This window comes from Pan paniscus, chromosome 6 (assembly GCF_029289425.2).
Source record: "Pan paniscus chromosome 6, NHGRI_mPanPan1-v2.0_pri, whole genome shotgun sequence".
Lineage (NCBI taxonomy): Eukaryota > Metazoa > Chordata > Mammalia > Primates > Hominidae > Pan > Pan paniscus.
Genome location: NC_073255.2, coordinates 153718468 through 153741755, shown reverse-complemented (window position 1 = coordinate 153741755; position 23288 = coordinate 153718468). Strand labels below are relative to the sequence as shown.

General features: G+C 34.9%; 1 protein-coding gene across 1 annotated transcript in view; it reads right to left on the bottom strand.

Moving 5' to 3' along the window:
- CAPZA2 (capping actin protein of muscle Z-line subunit alpha 2) overlaps nt 1-23288 on the bottom strand; it is a 54064-nt gene that overhangs the window by 7287 nt on the left and 23489 nt on the right. Inside the window, exons 3-7 of the mRNA XM_034964865.3 lie at nt 18926-18977; nt 13134-13197; nt 7592-7798; nt 5631-5710; nt 1677-1755 (exon numbers count right to left, since the gene is read on the bottom strand). Of these exons, the coding sequence (XP_034820756.1) occupies nt 1677-1755; nt 5631-5710; nt 7592-7798; nt 13134-13197; nt 18926-18977 (482 nt within the window). The remainder of the gene's footprint in view (nt 1-1676; nt 1756-5630; nt 5711-7591; nt 7799-13133; nt 13198-18925; nt 18978-23288) is intronic.

The following is a 23288-nucleotide window of genomic DNA, read 5'->3' as shown; positions in this document are numbered from 1 at the left end:
ACTGACTACATATTTCAGCTCTAGTCTAGACTTCTCTGCTGAGCCCCAAAACTTTTGAACTCCAGCAAGACTCTTCCTGCCCTCAGCCTAGTGAGGAGACTAGTTAGAGATATTCCTGTAGTTATTCAGGCAAGCCTTCTATTGACCTGACTGCTGGACATTTTTGCCTCACAGTCATTCATTCTACTGGTACCTAAAACCAAGATGTCCAAATCTGGGCTCACAATATTCCTTCCCAACCCTGTTCCTCTTTTGTGTATTTCCACCAACCATTTAATTCCCCAAACTCAGACATGAATTTACTCAACAAACATTGAATGAGTGCTATAAACACTGCTGCTACATAAGGTACTGAGGGTATATGGCTTTTAAAAAGACACAGTCCCTGATCTCGTATTTCAGCACAACATGGTAAAGGTATGTATAAAGTATGTTAGCAGTACTCTAGATTCTTTCTGAGGGTTAAAAAAGGCTTCAGTATATTTCAGAGAGGACTAGAGGTATGTGAAGTTGGGGAGAGTAATAGCTGTAGAAATATATACAGGTAGCAAACCAGTCAACTCTGGGCCTTGTATGTCATGCAAATATGTCTGGACTATCTGGCAGATGAGAGTGTACTACTGAATGGTCTTACATAGTCAAGTAACATATCCACATTTAAATTTAAAAAACTATCTTTTTGATGGCAGTGTGAATGTCAAAGAGTCCACCAATTCAACAAAATAACAGTCATATGGTACTATGCTAAATGCTGAAGACTGTACTGTGAATCAGACAATCCTTGCTCTCAGTAAGCTTTGGTCCTACAAGGGGCACCATTTAAAAACTGCTGTAATTATCCAGGTAAGCACCACTGAGGTCTAAGTGAAGGAAGAATAATGCTGACAATAATGACTACCATTCATCGAGTACTTGGTGTCTGTCTGTCCTAACCCTTTTAGCCATATTAACTAAATCTTCAAACAATCACGTATGCTTTTTTTTTTTTTTTTTTTTTGAGACGGAGTCTTGCTCTGTCGCCCAGGCTGGAGTGCAGTGGCGCAATCTCGGCTCACTGCAACCTCTGCCTCCCGGGTTCAAGCGATTCTCCTGCCTCAGCCTCCTGAGTAGCTGGGACTACAAGCACGTGTAATTTTTTGTATTTTTAGTAGAGATGGGGTTTCACTGTGTTAGCCAGGATGGTCTTGATCTCCTGACCTTGTGATCCACCCACCTCGGCCTCCCAAAGTGTTGGGATAACAGGCGTGAGCCACCGCGCCCAGCCAATACATACACGTTAATACATGCATACAATATATTTATACAACTACACACATGCATATATTAATATGATACTTCACCCCACTCCACCCAATTCAGAGGAGAGAAGTACACAACTCAAACTCAGAAGACGCCTGCATGAACAAATTGTATCTGAAGAGCAGACCAAATGGCAGCATCTAATTTTAGCTGTGTTTTATAATCTGTCAGCTATCCTTGCAGATTTTTGATGACTAGGGAATAAACTGCCAGGTTATTTAAAAGATTTAAAACAGCACTATTGTTTTTCCCATTACCCCAAAACAAAGACCTGAAAAAGAAATGTATATGATATACTATGAAAATGTAAACTTAGGAATTAGTTGTTTCTCTGTTCAGAATCATCTAAAGATCAGTAAACAAATTATTTTTCATACCTGAATTTTCAAGATGCCAACCACTTGAGTGGTTGAAGGAGTGATTGTAAACTTCCATTCTGACCTCCAACGACCATTCCTTAAAAATAAAAACAGCAGCTGTAAATAAGGTAGGGAAAATAATTTGAATCAATTTTAAGTTTCAGATTATATTTCATGCTACAGTATGAGAGAGTGTGGGGGATGAATACTGGACATTAAATTTTTAATCACTGAAATAGTCAAAAATAATCAAAAGGTTAAGTCCAGTTATGATACATATTTAATTTTCGCCCTACTGATAAGAAAGAACTTACATAATGGATTTAATGCCAGAATTCTAAAGCTAAGGCTTAAAATACAATTCAGGCTGGTGTGTGTGCAGTGCTGTTTGCCACTAATTGATCACAATCAGTTACAGGTTTCTTTGTTCCATCTCCACTTGACTAGCCTTAAAAAAAAACAAAACAAAAACCAATACAAAACTAAGTCATAAGCTACTGTGGAGATAAATTTTAAGCTACTTCTTCAATCAAATCACTTATATTTCCAAAATAAATGGAATAAATGTTTAGATTAACAGGGGCTTTTATAAATACACTCAGTGTAGTTTAACATCTACTGAATGATACAAAGTACCATAGAATTTAAAAAGAATGACTAGTAAATGTTATACAACACTCTTAAAGAGGTTTTGATATCTGGAAATAAAGGACTATACTTATTAACATGAGTTTGTTTTTTTTTTTAGTTTTCCAATTTTATGTTTAAAGTCTCCACATAAAAGGCATATCCTCCTTCTCTGCTCCTGAAATGATTTTTGGTATACAAATACATATTAATGGTTTGAAACTGAGAAATTACAAACTGGTATGTTACTACTTTTTGTCTACCAGTGAATTTTATCTTATTTTTCTTTTTTGACAAAATTCTGGATGAGTAGTTTAGCTTCTGATATTCTATTTTTCTGACAAACTTTTCAAGGTAACTTTTTGTCTCTGCTCTCTGCACGCTAAGGACATTCTAATATGTTAGCTTTTTTGAACATTATATAATAGTCACAGGGTAATTAATCACTATACTGGCTTTTGCTAGACAATGATTTCTGGGTTCAATACTCATGTAGTCTACCCAATCATAAAGTCTATAGAATGATAGTACAAGTTGAGTCTTCCTAATTCAAAAATCTGAAATGCTTCAAAATCTGCAACTTTTTGAGCACTGACATGATGCTCAAAGGAAACGATTATTGGAGCATTCTGAATTTTGAATTTTTGAATTAGGGATGTTAAACTGGTAAGTATGATGTAAATATTTAAAAATTTGAAATCCAAAAGACTTCTGGTCCCAAGCATTTTGGATAAGAGATATTCAACCTGTATTCTCATACTTACAGTTACACTGAATATTTGAAAATTATTATTAGAACAATGTATATGTTCTACAAAATAACAGATAATTTTATAACATGTCTTGATTTGAGTGACTCATCCAAGATTTTTCAAAGAAGGTTGGTTGGAAAAATAACTTGGAGGTTTATTCACTTTTGTTTCATGATTCCAAAAGAAGTATTCCTTTTATTGAGGTATTAGTGCCAAGCCAGCTAGTGAGTCCTTAGCATATACAAAATACTGACTAGGACAATATACATTTATATAACCATTGATTATGAAAAGAAAAAAAAATAATTCCAAACCAAGTAGTGGTACCAATTTGAGAACTATTTCAAAAGATTCTTCCAAAGGCATTAATTACTACAGTAACAGTAAATGACACTGAGTAGATAGTACTCTTTTATTAGTAGAGTAAATGGCCAATATGTCCTAGCCTTTAATTATATTCTGCCCCTCTCTTTTATTAACTCTGTAATTATAAATATGTATTCACTCAACAAACATTTATATTAAGCCCCTAATACTGCTAGATCCTGGAGAAATGGTAGAGACAAAGAAAAGGTCTCTACTGAAATCTAAGAAACATCTAAGACTAGTTGCTTCTGATTTTTACTCTACCTATAGTTTAGATGAACTGAAGTATATTTCTTTTTTTTTTTGTTCTAGAGATAGGGTCTTGCTTTGTCACCCAGACTGAAGTGCAGTGGCGTGATTATAGCTCACTGCAGGCTTGAACTCTTGGGCTCAAGAGATCCTCTTGCCTCAGCCTCCCAAGTAGCTAGGACTATAGGCACGCACCACCATGCCTGACTAATTTTTTTTTTTTTTCCTAGAGATGGGGTCGTACTATGTTGCCCAGGTTTCTTGAACTCCTGGCCTCTGGCCATCCTCCTACCTTGGTCTCCAAAAGTGCTGGGATTACAGATGCCTGGCTTGAAGTATAGTTCTTTGTATTAACTACTTAGATTTTACTGAGACTATTGCACCATGATATTATCACTTTGGAAAAATCATATCAAAGCATATAAAATACATTTTTTTCCAGAAAGTGAAAGCCATTAAGTGATACAATGCTCATAGTGATGGCTTAGGAAAAATTACCCTTGTAAAGTGAAATAGTGAGAATAGAAAATTCAATGACAAGTTGGGCACCATGTGAACCTGTAGTTCCAGCTACTTGGGAGCCGGAGGCAGGAGGATCACTTGAGCCCTGGAATTTGAGACCAGCCTGGGCAACACAGCAAGACTCTGTCTCTAAACAGAAAATAAAACTCAAGGACAGACATTTTCTTCATTTTATATATGTTAAAGCTCAAAGGAATTAGATTTTAAAAAGACAAATTAGTAAACTTATTGTAACAGCTCCAATGTATTATAAAGAAGAACGTAGTAAAAAGAATTTTCTTCTAATAGTAGCTCCATCTCAACAAGATTGATTTTATTATGTGTTTCCTGGCATAAATAACATAAATTAGTAATAATTTTATAAATATTGATTGTTTCAGGATTCTAGATTAATGCTACAAGATTTTAGACCCAACATAGAGAAACTACACTTATATTAAGTCCATAAAAGTAACTCTATATGACAGAAACTTTAGGGAACTGTGGCTAGTCATTAAGGCATACATTCACATATGGCATTGATTTTCCTTCAGTGATGATGGATCTGCATTCCTCCAAATATTCTTGGTTAACCTTGCAACCCTGCATTTATTTCTGAGATGGCTAAGCAGTGGAGCAACCTTAGGCCATGAACCCAACTGGCCCACAGGGGTTACCTGTTACTTTACCCTTAATAGCACCAACAACCAACTTGGCTAGTAAGTCAAAGGCTAATATACTAAAAGGTAAATATTATGACCATACTTATTCTGGTGACCTCAGCATGTAAAACAGGGATAAACGTAAAGATTTCATTCAATTATGGACTTGTAAAGTCTTAAAGAACCTCAGAATTTTATAACAGGTACTCAGAAATAGTCTTGTCTAAGAATAAAAATGACCAACAACTTGTCAAAGGTCCAAGACCAGTATGGTAAATCAGTGCTCCTGAGGGCTTGAAGTTTATGAGGAATAATGGAATTATTTGTACACAAAATTACAAGGCATGAATGTAATCTTCCTCATTGTATAAAACATGTCATTATTTCCTCACATTGGCTAATCAAGTACAAAGCAATCCTCTACTTCAGAGTCACAAAGTTCACAAAAGTAGTATCATTTTTTGCTCTATAATTATCTTTGTTCTCCTCCACATAAGTTTCATTCAGGAACAGCCCCTTCACAGAATGAGCATATGGACTGCCAACTGGTGTTCTCGCAGGCACACATGCTCCCTCAGGATGCTGTTTGCTAGTCCCATACTCTTTCCACTGAATGTCAACAGATTTGCCACTACCTTTAGTGATTAGGCTGTTGAGCAAATTTACCTTCCTTATACCAAAAGGCTAAAATTTTATACCATCTCTAAATTGTTCTTAATCATAAACAAACAAGGTGTAGCCCAAATCACTAAAGTAAGAACTACAAAGACGTAAAACAATGCCAAAACTCCCCAATATCCAAAATTTTAACTTACCAAAAGTTTTTTGCTTGGAACTGATGGCTTTCTATGCATGCAATAATGGTTTGCTGTCCATCTATTTTTTTGCCATACACCTTATTGGCAAAGAAAATAAGCATAAGAATGAATTTAGGGCCATGGAATGTCCAACTTTAAAAATCTATAAAATACTGCAAATTGTACAGTACTTTGACAAGAACACATAAAATACAAAGTAGGCCATCATTCCAATATAGTAGCTAGAAAAACATATTCTCAAATATTTATGCCTAATCAAATTATTAGTGGACCACAAAAGGGGACACTAAATAAAATACAATTCATTAAAATTAATTGTACTCTGAAATATTCACGGACATTCTAGATAATCTACTTTCATAAGTAGATAATTTATTTTAAACATACAGATGCTAATCTAGCTTTTTCCATGCAAGTGAAAACTGGACCTAGCTTGTGATTATCACCTTTGTTCACTTCACAATCTTAGGGGCTGCTGTTTCTTTAGTCACTTAGAAGTACTGGAATAAATTAACTTACTTATAAGTGAGAAAGGTCGTTAAGAGAATGCCTGTTATGTATCACAATGCTATTTCACCTCTTGCCTACTGCTTTAAAAGTAATAATTAATTTGTGCCTTTCAATCCTCTAGAACAAATGAGGACTCTCTAACAAGTACTCCCTTAACTCTCGTTATTCCTCCAAAATAATCCTGATGAACAAGTTATAATTCAAGTAATACATAAGATATTTGAGGTTATGTTGCAATATTTCTCAAATAATTAGAGAGCTAGGTACTTAAGCAGACCATATGAATTTTTGTCCTAACCAGGAAACTTCCAAGAAAGAAATGGGGTATGCTACTGGTGATATTAATAATTACATTGAGAAAGCAGGTATAAACTAGGATATATGGTAGAGTTAGGTTGGAGGGGTAAGCAGAGGCCACGTGGTCACAGGGCCTTTAAGCCACCTTCAAAAGCCTGGACTCTTAAGTCCAGGCAACGGGAAATCTCTGAAGGATTTCAAGCAGGGAATTTTAATGACCTGATTTGCATTTCAAAAGATCACTCTGGCAATGGAAAAGGCCACTGAAGCACAAACTGGGGGTGCTAAAAAAGCCTGTCAGGGTACAAATAATATTATGAAATTTTTAAAAAAGAAATGTATTCCTACTACCATATTTTGTATTTCTTTTCTTTTCTTTTTTTTTTTTTTTGAGACAGAGTCTCACTCTGTTGACTGGGCTGGAGTGGAGTGGCGCAATCTCGGCTCACTGCAACCTCTGCCTCCTGGGTTCAAGCAATTCTGCCTCAGTCTCCCGAGTAGCTGGGACTACAGGCACGTGCTACCACACCCGGCTAATTGTTTTTTTTTTTTTTTTTTTTTTTTTTTAAGTAGAGACAGGGTTTCACCATGCTGGCCAGGCAGGTCTCGAACTCCTGATCTCAGGTGATCCACCTGCCTCGGCCTCCCAAAGTGCTGGGATTACAGGGGTGAGCCACTGTGCCCAGCCATATATTTCTTGAAAATATAAAAATAGGTTGAACCTACGAAAGAACCACACAAAAAACACAAGAAATGTAACTGTAAAATACAGAAACACATAATTTTACTTCCAAGTAATTTTATTTGTTCTAAGATTTCTGTGACTTAATAAAAATAAGTTTGATCTAAACTGAGACGAGTCATGAATGTAAGATTACAGAATCTCACCGTATCATGCTCCTTTAATCAATGTATCAGAATTTCTACATGGATTTACATCAAGGTACAACCATTTCTCTATTTTAAGCCATCCTAGTATATCTATTTATTATCCAGAATTTCTTGAAAAAATAGTAAACATTCTTAGAAATATTTAAGGAAAAAAATGACATTATACAACGTCAATTCTGTAAGTTACTGTAAATTTTAAGAGACGCTAAAGACTCACATTTACACAAAACACACACACAAAGCTGCTACTGATGACTTACAGTGCAGACTCCATTCGGGTAATGTTCTTTTACGTAAGCTCTCAGAGCAGTTTCTACTGAAGTTCTCCATGATTCAACTGCATTTTCTACTTCACAGGGTCTTGGATCCGTTGCCTCCTTCCTTAAGTGATCAAATTTAAAACAGATTCTGTTCTTTGGATCCAAAAACTTTCCATTTCCCAAGTCGCCATGTTCTGTTATCAATACCTTTGATGATGGAATGAATTTAGAAAAAAAATAAAAAAACAGCATTTCAGTATTGATACATCATAATTACACTCATTTAAGCTTCTTCCTTAAAACTATAAAACAATCCTACTCCAAGCATATATTTTAACCATATGGTACGACTATTAATACTTCAAATGAGTTGACTATACAGACAATGACATTACTCTCATCCAGTGCAGATCAGATTTTCTCCCAATATAACTTCCAGCTACTGGTGAAAAAAAACGCAACCTCTAAAAACACTGTTCAAGTGGGTTTGGTGGGTTTTCTGCTTTGAGAACTCTAACAGTTTACAATGTCTGGTATCAGACTCCAGTTCCTCAAAACTACAGAACTTGTGAGAACCTCCAATCAGGGTGGTTACCTGAATGGCTTTGGTCTGGAGCAAATCCTCTTCGGTGTGTCCCCCACCTTGCCTCTGGGCCCACAGTCTTACCTACTTTGACATATCTGTTTCTTGCTTCTTAAAAACTACATTGACAACTGATTTTAATTGACTTCCAAATATTTAAAAACATACTTCATTTACATAAATTTAAATTATACATCCACAATGCATAATGTATAATCTGATATTTTGTGCTTTATTTAAAAAATTTCCCCTTTTCCTTCTCTTGTAATTCTTCCAGTCTTTGACTCCTTAGCTATGTCGGGACTTATCCATCCCTCTGATACATATCATGCTAACAACACAGGATATACCTTTCCAAATTTTTTTTCATAGTCATAAAATCTTACAGCTAAAGATATACACATGTCTATATTTGCATATACACAGAATTTTTTGGTCATTATTTTACTACAATTGATCTTAGCCAAAAGGCCGAGAAGCGACTGGTCATTATTTTATAAGAATGCAATGAAAATGTGTGTGTGTACGTACACACACACACACACACACACACACTCTCTCTTCTCTGCATCTGGCTTCTTTCAATATAAACATCCTATGGAAATCCCTTAAAGTCAAGTGATACATTTCTCACCATTCTTTTAAATGGCTGCATAATGTCCCATGACGTGATTATAACATAATTTAGTCTGCCAATCCACTACTGATGTGCCATCTCTTTATTTCTGGGCTGTTTCCTTTTTCGGGGAAAGGAGGAACACATTAAAAATGGTGAAATAAGACTGGGTGTGGTAGCTCATGCCTGTAATCCTAGTGCTTTGGGAGACCAAGGGGGCAGGATAGCTTCGGCTCAGGAGGTTGAGACCAGCCCGGGCAACATAGTAAGACCTCATCTCTACAAAAAAAATTTTTAAAATTAGTCAGTCGTGGTGGCATGTGCCTGTAGTCCCAGCTACTCGGCCCAGGAGATTGAGGCTGCAGCGAGCTGTGATTGTGTCACTGCACTCCAGCCTGGGTGACAGAGCAGGACCCAGACTCAATAACAACAACAAAAAAGGTGAAATGAGTATTGCTGTACATATATTTTAACATACTGATGTTTTTATTTCCATTGGATCCTTTTATTTCTATTGAATAAATTCCCAAGCAGTGGTGGTAGGGACATCAGGTATTATAATTTTTAATATATACTCCTGTGACAATCCAAATTTCTACACATATATGAGAGTATGTTTCCATCCATATTACCACCAATGATAGGCATTATAACTCTTTTTTTAGTCTGATGGTAGAAAATATATCATTTTAATTCCACTGACTACTGATAAAACTAAGTATGGCTTTTCACATTTGTGGGTCATTTGCTCTTCTGTGAGCAAATATATTAAAATATTTTTATCTGGTGTCTTTTTCTTATCAATTTATAAGAGTTCTTTAAGATAGGTTTCATTCTACAGTTAAAAACATTTATAGTAAAATGTCCATCTTTTATACTTCCTGGGTATCCAGTGTTATTTAAGATGGTCTCCCTAGCCCTGTATTGCACATGTAGACTCAGATTTTCTTCTAAAATGTTAGTCACTTTTCACATTTTAAAACCACCTGAAATCTATTTCTGTATACTGTATGTGACAGAGGTCCAACTTAATTTTCTTCTTATAGAAACCAGTTATGCCAATATCTGTATAAAATTTTTCATATATTCTGAGACTAAATTCTGGTTCTCCATGCTGCTCTAATGATTTTTTGTCTACTCCATACAGCACCACATTGACTTAACATTGGCTGTAAAACAACTTGTACTATCTGGTAAGGCAATTCTCCCTCATTGTGCTTAATGGTTTTTTCATAAATATATACATGTATATACACACGCATATATACACACACACACACACACATATATTTCTTTGTTATTTCAAGCATGCTTTTTTTCCACATAAACTTTATGAAAATATTGACCAATTAAAAAAAAACCGATCAGGATTCTAATTCAAATTTCATCAAATCCATACATTACTTTTAAAATAATTTAATTTTCTATCTAAGAATGGAATGTAGAGCACCTTTCCATTGGTCAGATCCTGTTTTATGTGTTTCAGGAAGAGTATCACTATTTTCTTTCTTAAAGTTCAGGGGTACTTGTGCAGGTTTATTATATAGGTAAACTTGGGTCATGCGGGTGTTGCACAGATTATTTCATCACCCAGGTATTAAGCCTAGTACCCATTAGTTATTTTTCCTGATCCTCTCCCTCCTCCCACCCTTCACCTTCTGATAGGTCCCAGTGTGTTTTGTTCCCCTCTATGTGTCATGTGTTCTCATCATTATCTCCCACTAATAAGTGAGAACATGTGATATTTGATTTTCTGCTAAGATATTTTATTAGTCTGCTAAGAATAATGGCCTTCAGCTCCATCCATGTTCTTGCAAAGGACATAAAGCTTGTTCTCTTTCATGGCTGCATAGTATTCTATGGTGTATATATGCCACATTTTCTTCACCTAGTCTATCATCACTGATATTTAGATTGATTCCATGTCTTTGCTATTGTGAATAGTGCTGTAATGAACATACGTGAGCATGTTTCTTTATAATAGAATGATTTCTGTTCCTTTGGGTATATAACCAGTAATGGGATTGCTGGGTCAAATGGTAATTCTGTTTTTAGATCTCTGAGGAATCGCCACACTGTCTTCCATAATAGTTGAATATACACTCCCACCAACAGTGTATAAGCATTCCTTTTGCTCCGTAACCTCACCAGCATCTGTTATTTTTTGACTTTCTAGTAATAGCCATTCTGATTGGTTTGAAATGGTATCTCATTGTGGTTCTGATTTGCATTTTTCTAATTATCAGTGATGGTGATCTTTTTTCTCATATGCTTGTTTGGCCTCAAGTATGTCTGCTTTGGAAAAGTGTCTGTTCATATCCTTTGCCCATTTTTTAATGCGGTTGTTTTTATCTTTTAAATTTAAGTTCTTTATAGATGCTGGATTTAAACCTTTGTCAGAGGCATAATTTGCAAAATTTGTCTCCCATTCTGTAGGTTGTCTGTTTACTCTGTTGATAGTATCCTTTGCTGTGCAGAAGCTCTTTAATTATATCCCATGTGTCAGTTTTTGCTTTTGTTGCTTGAGAAGACCGTCACTATTTTCTTCATAATCGTATGCCTTTTTTTGATGAAGCTTATTCCTAATCTGTAACTTTTACCATCATTTTAAATTGAATTCCCTGGCCCACTCTGACCCCCACCATTTCTAGTTTCAGGTCCTTACTTGCTGTAATAAAGGACGACTCATGAGTTTTGTATCCTTACCTTAAATTCAGACATCTCCCCAAATTCTTTTATTAATTCTAATAGCTTTTTTTTTTTGGTTGGGAGTTATATTATTAGAATCTCTTGGTATTCCTAAATATATAAATCATGTCACAAATAAGTTTTCTTTTCCAAATTTTACAAGTTCTCATGTTTTTGTCTTATTTGCTACATCTCCATTTATGATAAATGATAATGCTGATAAGCAGGCATACCTAGCTAATTTTACATTTTAACTAAAATTATTTTAATGTTTTAGTTTATGACATTTACTGTTAATTTTTGTTAAAGTGTTTCATATTTAAGAGGTTTTCTTCGATTCTCTATTTTACTAGAATTTTTATTTTTAATGAGAAAATGGCTACTGAATTTCTCAAATCTCTTTTTACTGTCTATTGATACATCATAAGTTTTTCTCTTTATTAATATGTAAGACCAATATGTCTTACATGGAACCATTTTAGCATTTCTGTAAAAATTCTATTTAGTTTTGGTATATTATTCTTTGGATATATCTCTAAATCCTATTTGTTAGTATCTTACTTAAAGTTTTAAAATCTATAGTCCATGTGAAGTTAGTATACTGTTTACCTTTTTTGTTTTATCTTTTTAGTTTTAAATATTTAATATTAAAATTACACTAGGTTCATAAAGTGACTTTGGAGGCTATCTAACATTTTTAAAAGACACAGCAAATTTTCTTATAGCAATTTATCCCAAAAAATTTGTTAATATAAGAGGTACAAAGATGTTTAATATGGCATTATTTATAGTGGTAAAGAAAAAGCAAAAAAAAAAAACCCAAATCTTCCCAGAGATAAAATAAATTTTGCAGATTAATACAATGACACTCTACATAGCTTTGTATACACACACACATATCTAGAAATAAGCTTAAAATTTCCCTTTAGTTACAAGTCACCTTCTAGCCTAGTCTTTGCTTGTCCCCCATAACTATGACTACATATTACATAACGACTAATGCCAAATAAAAGCTTTGACATGATTAGCCACTAAGAACTTTCTCTTATGTTCTTTCTTAACCACTTTCGCTTATGTTCTACCTACCAGTTCTTCTTCATAGTGTTTTACATAAGCTGTCCTTCATGCAAGCATGAAATGCATTCATATAATCACTATTTATTAGAAACTCTAAATCAAAAAAAAAATGCTAGTGACCTTTTGTGGGCTTTTCTTAGCTTAGCAAATCTAACTTGTAGTTTGGAAAGAAGAGATTTAATCATCACTAAATGCTAAATTACTCACATGAAGAACTACAGAATTCCAGAGCAACCAAATTATGATATAAATCTACTACACATATATTCTAGACTTTGGATTAATATGGGATTGATTTTTTTCCCAGAAAAAAATAAGAAAGTAGATTTACAGTAATCATTTACTAAAATCTTAAATGAATTACATCTGAGTATTTCTAAAAGGGACTTTCTGCTAATAGTATTACTGGTATCACCAAAAGAAAGTAAAACTTCAATTACTTTGCCCATAAGTGGTTATGATTAAAATATGAATAATTTTTTATCTTGCAGCATACCACTTCACAGCTCTTGCAGGATACCTTAACGGTTATAAACAAAACAAAGAATAGCTAGCTACTGTGTTTATATGAAACATACCTGATCTTCATAACCTTCAATTTTTACTGGAGTAAACTGGTCCAAGTTATACTGTGCAAATGCACTAAAAAAAAGAAAATGGCAATTACTTAAAATTATATATTTAATGTTTTTTAAAAACAATGGTCAAAAAATTCACCCATCAATAAAGTCTCCTACATTGCACACTGCAAAATAAATAAAATTGTAATTCTCCATTACTGAACTTATACTAACTACAAATAACGACATGCCTATTTTAAAAACTGAACAATGATGTCCAGCTTTCAATGTTTAGCAAAATAAAATTAAATCAGTAAATATAACTGGCCCTTTCATTCAAGACCTTGAAAATAAAGGTTAGTTACTGATAAGAGATGCATCCAATTGTTCAAGTATATATTTAGTATACCAGGAAACAGACTAGGTGCTGTAAGAGATGCAAAGAATACTTAGATACATTCTCTGATCAAAGGCCTACAGGTGAATAAAAGAGAAAATGGATAAACATAACCATAACACAAAGTATGAAGCATAGTAAGAGAATTACCAATGAAGCACTGCAAAGAATGCTTAAAAAAAAAAAAAAAGATTACATTCTCTTGAGGCAACAGTGAGAAGAGAAGAGAATTGGGGTAATTTCTTAATAACTGTGATACTGAAAAACCGACTTGAAAAACTGGATAGGCTCTGGTTTATGGAAATTGGAGGGATGGGCAGAAAAGAGCAGAGTGACCGTATGAGCAAAATGCCTGAGAAAATAAGTTAGGTCCAACATCACAGAAAGCACCAAGCTCAATGCCTGGCACATAGCGGGTGTTCAGTTATATTTACTGAAATGAACTGAAAGGCTCTGAATGATGGAATAATTACTTTATTTGGGAGACAGAGCAGAGTTACAGAAGCTTTTTGAGAAAGGAGAACACAGAAGTACTTCTAAAGAAGATTAATTTGGCAGCAGTGTAGATGATGAATTGGGCAGTGGAGCAACGAGAGCCAGAAAAAGCAGTTAGGCAGTTGCTAAGGTTAAAAACCGCAGTGTGAGGTAGGAAATGGTGACGAGATGGATCCAAGAATAAAGCTACTCTCTATCTACTCCATAAGAGTAAAGAATAATACATTACCATATATATGTATAGAAAAAATTCTCAAGAGTATAAAATATTATCTAAAAGTTGTATTTTTAAATTAAATCTAAAATCTGGGAAATCACTGTCACTTAACAGAAAGGATACTGAGAATTTCCAAACTCAGAAATATATCTCTAATCTACTTGGAAACTTCCAGATTATTCGGGGTGGCCAGGCGTCCACTGAATTTTCAGGTATTAGCTCCTGAGTCTCCTCTAGAAAGGAAAGCCTGGTTGAACAAAGCATTACTGATGAGTTAATAGGAGACTAGTAAATGTAAAAATAGCAAAGTAGAATTAAATTATTAGCTGTCAAATTCTTGATACTGCATGCTCAAAAAAGATGACATTGAATACAGAAGTGTACAAGGGTGAGAAAGAAAAAAGAAGCTATTCACTTCTCATTTTCCTAATTCACGAAAACTGTAATTTTCCTAAGAATAAACTCAATACAGCCAGGGCATTATTAATCCTTAAATGATTTATCCCAAAAGTATGTTTAAAACTAAGTCACTTAGAATTTTGGATTCATTTTCCAGTAAGGTCATATTTAAATAAGTTTAAACAGTAATTTGGGCCCAGGCTGGACTGAAAGCCTTTTATTGCCCGTAATATAATACGCCATCCACCTCTAACTTGGGAGGAGGGGATAAAGGAAAAATAGGAAATCTGAAAAGGAGACAAATAATATGAAATAGGTTAAAATTTTATCTTAAAGGCTCAAAATAAGTTAAATGGTGACAATTACACAGTACAGTGGAAAAGGTACTCATCTAGGAGTGATAATATCCAAATTTTGCTTCAACCATATCATTAACCAGTACAGGCCACCTCACTTACTTTATAGATATAAAAACAGTAGTTTGGACCAGATAAATTCAAGTGTCTTCAGGTCATAAAACTCACTTCATGCACCCACTCATCATTCATTCATCCACCCCTCCATCTATGCAAATACTTACTAAGCTCTTATTACTATAAGCTAAGCATTCTACTAGACACGGTAAAAACAATGTTCTCCCTGCTCTTGCAGAATTCTGTGGCCCAATCAATTTCTAAGTCACCTGTTACTGTATTTAGATTTTTATACCCTTTCCATCAAGTTGTATCTTATACTTTTCTCCATGCTCTTTCCTAAGTTTAGCCACATCATTTTTCTTACTATTAAAATCCTGTTCATTTAAAACAGCTCAAAAACCACCTCTAAATAGAAATTTAAAATTTCTTCCTTTGGGTTATAAAGCCCTTTCACATGCCTCTATTGTATTTCGTTTCACTTGGTCTAATATTAAACATGTCTGACTCTCCACTGGAAAATCCCTAAAAGGCTTATTTATCTCATCATCACAGCAAAGCCTGGCAATGTCTGTTGAATAAAAAGCTATTTCTGGATGTTTCAAAGTGTTCTTGACTTGACAATACCAACTCTTCAGTATGGCTAATTTTGCTCTGAAACATACTGAGTTGGTACCTTTTTGTAAAGATGTCCCATTACAACCACTCTAAAGAATAATTGTCATGTTTTCCCCACTACAAAAAAGGTAAAGGGCAAAGAAAAAAAAAGGAGATAAAGCAACAAGGCAAAGGTGGAGGAAAGGAGGAAACATACATATATGTGGGAAAGATGTATTTGTATAAAAGAAATTCAACATCAAAAAGTGCAAGTGAAAAAGAAACAGTCTATAGCTATACACTTACCCTAGTGAAACTGCCACTGGAACACATTCTAAATGTTTTTATAATGCCTTCTAAGCTTTTGTTACGTAGTTTTGGATGGCCTCAATGATAGGTAACAAATTATTATCTTTTGAGGACAAAAGTAATTCAGAACTAAGTGGGATGAAGAACAGGGTAACACTACTTTTGCTCAGAAATTATTTCATAGAGAGGACACTGTGAACCAGAGTAATAGCATTCTAAAGTCAAGTCAATCAGTGACTTACAGTATATATTCTGTACTTCACAGACACCCAGAGATGTCTACAACATGAACTCAAATGGGGAGTTTTGAGAAACTGCATACTACTGAAGTCAATCAAACCATTTTTTTTTTTTTTACTAGTAAGCAAACATTCACTGAGATTATAACCACACGCAAAGAAAATCTGAAGTTTCTAGTAAAGGTTTTGATGAGTTTTTTCTGAGGGTCATACTATAAGCATCATATTTTATCACAATTACCGATGTCCTCAAATACTCGTTTACTTAAAAGATCAGAATATCATGTATTTCCTGTTACAATGCACATGAAGTGTGGATCACAGCTGTTCCAGAAATTTGGTTTATAATAAGAGAGAAATGTAGCTCATCTTCAAATTTCTCTTACAACAAATATAATTTATTTAAATTAAATCTAACAATCATTAACAGATCAATAATTCTTTGGACAAATAAAAGTCCCATACTTTCACGTATCTTGAGTCAAATGTATAACTATTTCATGCTATTTATATAAATATGAATAGTACTCTGACTTACCAAGTTTCTCATTTCTTGACTTAAAAAAAATCCACTCATTTTTGCACCACATGAAACCCACAACTTATTTAACATAGAGAACACAAAGGAAAAGCTTACTTTGAAAGTATTGTTCAAAAACGCTGTATGTTTCCTTTGCATCCATAAGACTTTTCTCAACATGTTTTATATTATTATAAAGAAAATTAATTTTACTTTAATATATAAAAAGTTTCAATAAGCTTTAAAATATTTAGGAGCAAGTGGTCATTTACTCATAAATTGTTAACTAAAACCAAAAGGATAAACTACACTGATTCCTATGAAGCACTTTAATATAATTAATGGGTGGGAGCAACTCAAGTGTCCACTGGAAGATAAACGGATAAACAAAATGTGCTATACAGATACAATAGAATATTATTAGCCCTAAAAAGGAAGGAAATTCTGACACATGCTACAATATGGATAAACTTTGAAGATATTAGGCTAAGTAAAATAGACCAGTCACAAAAGGCAAATACTATTAAGATTCTACTTATAAGAGGTACCTAGGTTGTCAAATTCATAGGTAGTTGAATGATGGTTGCCTGGGGCTTTCAAGTATCAGCTTAAAAAGATGAAAAAAGTACTGAAAATGGATGGTGGCTATGATTACATAACAATATAAATGTATTAAAGCCACTGATCTGTACACTTAATGGGTAAAATAGTATGTTTTATGTGTATTTTTCCACAATTAAAAAACTGCTATAAATAACAGAAATTTTAATCACAAGCAAAAGCAGATATGCCCACAAGTCTGTTGAACCTCTACCTTCATAAAGGCCATTTTTTATTTTTTAAAGGCTTCAAATGTTCTAACAATAAAATCAGAGAAATTTTCCCTGTCAGATTTTTTTTTTTTTTTTTGAGACGGAGTCTTGCTCTGTCACCAGGCTGGAGTGCAGTGGCGCCACCTCGGCTTGCTGCAACCTCTGCCTCCTGGGTTCAAGCGATTCTCCTGCCTCAGCCTCCCAAGTAGCTGGGACTACAGGAATGTGCCACCATGCTCAGCTAATTTTTCTATTTTTAGTAGAGACGGGATTTCACCATGTTGGTCAGGATGGTCTCAATCTCTTGACCTCGTAATCCACCTGCCTCGGCCTCCCAAAGTGCTGGGATTACAGGCGTGAGCCACTGCACCCAGCCATCAGTCAGGATTTTACATATTGGGTATTATACTAGGATGAAAAGTAGCTGACTGGATGGATACTAAACTTTCTTTGTAAGACAGAATGCACTACTTCATCATTTTCAAATGAGTAGTAGAATCGGTAAGCCTAAAATAACAGTCTCTAGACCTTATTTTGGGAGAAGTAGGGAGAGAATCAATTATTTCTCTGAAATTGCAGGATAGCTGCGAAAAGTCACGGCTGGGGTCACTGGTGCAAAGACGATGTATTAAGATTTAGAATTGCCTACTTCTTTAAATCACTCAAAAATTCAGTGTACATGTATGTGTCAGGTACTACGTTAGGCATTTATGAGTAAATAAACTCACAACTTTAAAAGCTCTCAAAAGCTATTAGGGTCAAACATAAAAGAAAATGCAAAATCTACATAAAAATGGTAGCAACCACAATTTCTTCCAACTTTGCAAATGCCAAAATACAGTATTAACTGAATGTATAAGGCACTGCTAGACACACAGTGAATAATTTCATGTCATAGTTGTACCTCTAAGTCCTTCTGTGATAAAAAATATTTTTCTCCTACCCTGGCTAGGATATATAAAATCATACACATTTGAACTTGATGTGCAAATATCTATGTCAGAGATTAGTGCTTTAAAAACACTTTTAGGCCGGATGTGGTGGCTCACGCCTGTAATCCCAGAGCTCTGGGAGGCTGAGGCAGGTGGATCATGAGGTCAGGAATTCAAGACCAGCCTGGCCAATAAGGTAAAACCCCATCTCTACTAAAAATACGAAAATTAGCCAGGCATGGTGGTGCGCGCCTGTAGTCCCAGCTACTCGGGAGGCCGAGGCAGAAGAATCGCTTGTACCCGGGAGGCAGAGGTTGCAGTGAGCCGAGATTGCACCACTGAACTCCAGCCTGGACGACAGAGTGAGACTCCATCTCAAAACAAAACAAAAAAACCCACAAAAAACCCCCACACACTTTTAAAGCATCTCTCGTTTTCCCATGTCATTTTAGTTAGGTTAGTATGATAAATAATACTTACTGGGCTGCTCCTTCCCTGAGAAGATTGTCATTATTAAGCAGTAACCGAACATCTGCAAAACAATTATGTTATCTACATTATTATTGTTATATGTTTCAAGAATGTAATGAATGCAGATTGTTTTGGTGATGTATTAACACCTCCCACCCCAAACACAAGCAAGATCAAAATATCACTCATGACCAAAATAACCAAACACACACCATAGTATTAAAAAAAAAAGGTTTTGGTTAGTAAATATGAAGGGGAATGAAATAGAAATACATACTTGTTTACACCCTTAACAGTCAATGCAGGCAGACTAAAATCCAAGCTTGTCCAACCCATGGCCTAGGATAGCTCTGAACGCAATCCAACACAAATTTGTAAACTCTAAAACATCGTGAGTTTTTTTTTAAGCTCATCAGCTATTGTTAGTGTATTTTATGTGTGGCCCAAGACAATTCTTCTTCTTCCAGTGTGTCCAAAAGATTGGACACCCCTGCTATATGTAATGTATCTCCAAGGAACTAAAGGGTAGATGAGCTCCACTGGAAATATGGTATGTTAAAGTCTGCAGAAAAGATTTAGGATTATTCTTATTTTTGAAGGTGACTTCAAAAACAGCATTTTTATTGAAAAAAATCCAAGCACTTTGTAAAACATAAAAGAAAAAAGTCAGGTACGGCTCTCATCAAAAAACCAAATTCTTTTCTAGTCTTACTGTATTTTCTTTCATTATTTTTCCTAAGCACCTGGCTATTTTACTTAGTTGCAATTATAAAGTAAATAATACAATGTATTCTAATTTTTCATTAGATGAAAATAACACAAACAACCTAAATATCTTCCATTAAGAAACTGGTTAAATGTAAAAAGACTATAATTCTTACATAGAGTGTGAAACTAGGCAGCCATGAAAAATAATGTACACTTATATTTACCAACATGGAAATACATTTGTAATATAATAAACAGGAAGAGAAAAATTTAGTATGTATATTATCATATTTATGTATTGTTAAATATACTTGTTAGTTGAGAGATGTTTGAAGTAATTCATTTGAACAACAGGGAACTGGAAGGTAGAATTTTTTGTGAAGTTTAGATTCTTTTTTGTACTTTGGAAAGTTTACAATGACTATGAATCATTTTTACAATAAAGCCATTTCAAAAGAAAAAACCCACTGCCTATTCACATACCTCACCTCTTTTCAGCAACAGGTCCTTATTTAAAAAACAATATCCTGGCCGGGTGTGGTGGCTCATGCCTGTAATCCCAGCACTTTGGGAGGCCGAAGAGGGTGGATCACGAGGTCAGGAAATCAAGACCATCCTGGCTAACATGGTGAAACCCCGTCTCTACTAAAAATACAAAAAACTAGCCGGGCGTGGTGGCGGGCACCTAGGGTCCCAGCTACTTGGGAGGCAGAGGCAGGAGAATGGCGTGAACCCGGGAGGCGGAGCTTGCAGTGAGCTGAGATCACCCCACTGCACTCCATCCTGGGCAACAGAGCGAGACTCCGTCTCAAAACAAACAAACAAACAAAAAACAATATCCTTTGCTAACCACTGAAATAGTACTATTTTAATTTTGAAATTAACTGATTTTAAACAATGGATGCTTCTGCCTAAAAAACTATTTTAAAAAATAGAGAAATTTATAATTACTGTTATTTTTATCCCACAAAGTGGGAAGTTCTATTTGATAAATTTATCATCAATAGTTTAAACATAATGAACAGCGATATTGCATGGACAGTATGCCTATTCCAGTTCCAAATGGGTAAATGATTGAAAAACAAGATCTATTTGTCAGCTCTACTCTGGAAAAAAATAATAAATCCATGCTTTTATCATAAGAAGAGTAGAAGAAATAAAAAGAGGATAATTTGAATAAAATATTTCTCTTAAAGAAGAAATCAGGCTGTGGCTCCAAGTCAGGCAACACATAAACCACAGGGTGGAGGACAGGAGACTTAAGGAATGTAGATTTCAGAGCCCTAGTCCAGATCTATGACTACATGTTTGAGATGTTTGAGAATGAAGACCAGAAATCCATGTTTCGATGATTCTAACACAGTCAGCCTAGGAAACAGCATTTGGGAACCATCTAACTGTTAAGGTTTTATTAACTTTGTAATTCTAAAATTTTGTGGCTCTTTTTGGAATCATTCTGACACTGTGGTTTTCAATAAAAATAGAAAATAATCACATTCATATCATATTTACCTTCAAATATTTCTTTTCTAACTCTTTTTTTTTTTTTTTTTTGAGACAGAGTCTCACTCTGTCACCCAGTCTGGAGTGCAGTGGCGCGATCTTGACTCAATGCAACCTCCGCCTCCTGGGTTTGAGCAATTCTCCTGCCTCAGCCTCCTGAGTAGCTGGGATTCCCAGGCATGCACCACCCACACCCTGCTAATTTTTGTATATACATATATATATATATATATTTTTTTTTTTTAAAGTAGAGACAGGGTTTCACCATGTTGGCCAGGCTGGTTTTGAACTCCTGATCTCAGGTGATCCACCGGGCTTGGCCTCCCAAAGTGCTGGCATTATAGGCCTGAGCCACCATGCCCACCCTTTTATCTAACTCTTAAACATTCTTTCAGTTAAAATTTATTAGATAAATCCTATATCCCCACTTCTATTCCATAGCTTACCCTCTACCCAGGCCTATTTAATAGGCTCATCCTAAATGCCCAAATTTACTACAACTCAACAGAGAATATATTAACTCAATGTCAATTTTAAATGAGACTTAGGAAAGCAATTTCTAGGATGCATACATTCTTTTAGGACTTTCCTGATTAAATATGCAGGGCATTTAACTCAAGGTAAGAAAAGTATGTAGAAAATTTTTCTTAAAATTCTGTTTATTCTTGGCTCTGTGAATTGTAATTGGGAGGCTACTGACTTTAGTGCAGTCTCACCATTATCAATTTAAGTTACATGCCACTTTTTGACCCTAAGGAGGAAGAGACTATCTTCTTTAATCCCCCAACCATCAAATGTATTAATGTATATGTAGGTTACAGAAGCTGAATATTTAAAAAGAAGTGAAATCTTACAGGAAGTAAAAGTACTTCTGAATTCTCTCCAACTCCCCAGTTCACTACATGAGATTTTGTAGTTATATTAAACAGCAGATTTTAATTTCCGGATTTTTTTACAATGCCAATTTTCCATTCTGCCTTCTAAGTACAGCTCAGTAGTTAAATTTTAAAATGCATAAGAACTGCCATATGTAATTGTATGCACTAAATCATGTATTATTGTAGTTTGTGGATGACCCCAGGGATTTCTAGGGTAATTTTAACTTTATACAACTTTTGCCTCACTTTCTGACTTTCAAAACTAATCTTTTCTGAGGTGAGATTCCATTATATCTTTTTTTTTTTTTTTGGTAGAGATGGGGAGGGGGGTCTCACTATGTTGCCCAGGCTGGTCGCAAACACCCGGCCTCAAGCAATCCTCCTGCCTCAGCCTCCCAAAGTGTTGGGATTACAGGAGTGAGCCACAGTGCCCAGTCCTATATCTTATACTAAGAAAAAAAAATGATTAAACTTCTTAAAAAACATTTAACTAGTTTACTATGGAGTAGAATGTTTAAAAAACTGAAACTGAAGAGCTCTGTGTAAATTCACTTTTAAGACACGGTGAAGTTCAAATATATATGAAGAAGAAACAACAACACATTTATAGATAGTACTTGAAAGTAATGTATTCTTCTAACTACTTAAGAAGTTTTATAAAGAGATCACTACAGGCCATTTTTCTTTCAGCCATGTTGTTCTCACTGCTGAGGAGCAGCTATTGCTACAGTCTATAGTAACCAGGAGACTTTACAGCAGTTTAAATTTCAGATCTATGGGTGAATAATTATAAAAACGTCTGCCAGTGAAGTTTAAAGGAACGCATACTGTGAAGTGATTTACAAGACATAATTTAAATAACAAATTGTTTTTACATGTGCTATCATGCTCTATGCAGGATGAAAATGTTTTTTCCCTTTTTCTTTTGGTTATTCATACCGATCTCATACGATTTTCTTTAAAAGAAATACAAAAATTCCTTTCACAATTCCAAAAAATATATGGTCATGATGAAACTTTTGTTTGTTTGTTTGTTTTTGTTTTTTTGAGATAGGGTCTCACTCTGTTGCTCAGGCTAGAGTGCAATGGGTGTGATCTCGGCTCTCTGCAACCTCCTGAGCTCAAATGATTCCCCAACCTCAGCCTCTCAAAACAGGAGCATGCCACCACACCTGGCTTTTTTTTTTTTTTTTGTAGAGACAAGGTTTCACCATACTGCCCAGGCTGGTCTCGAACTCCTGGTCTCAAGTGACCTGCCTGCCTCATCTTCCCAAAGTGCTGGT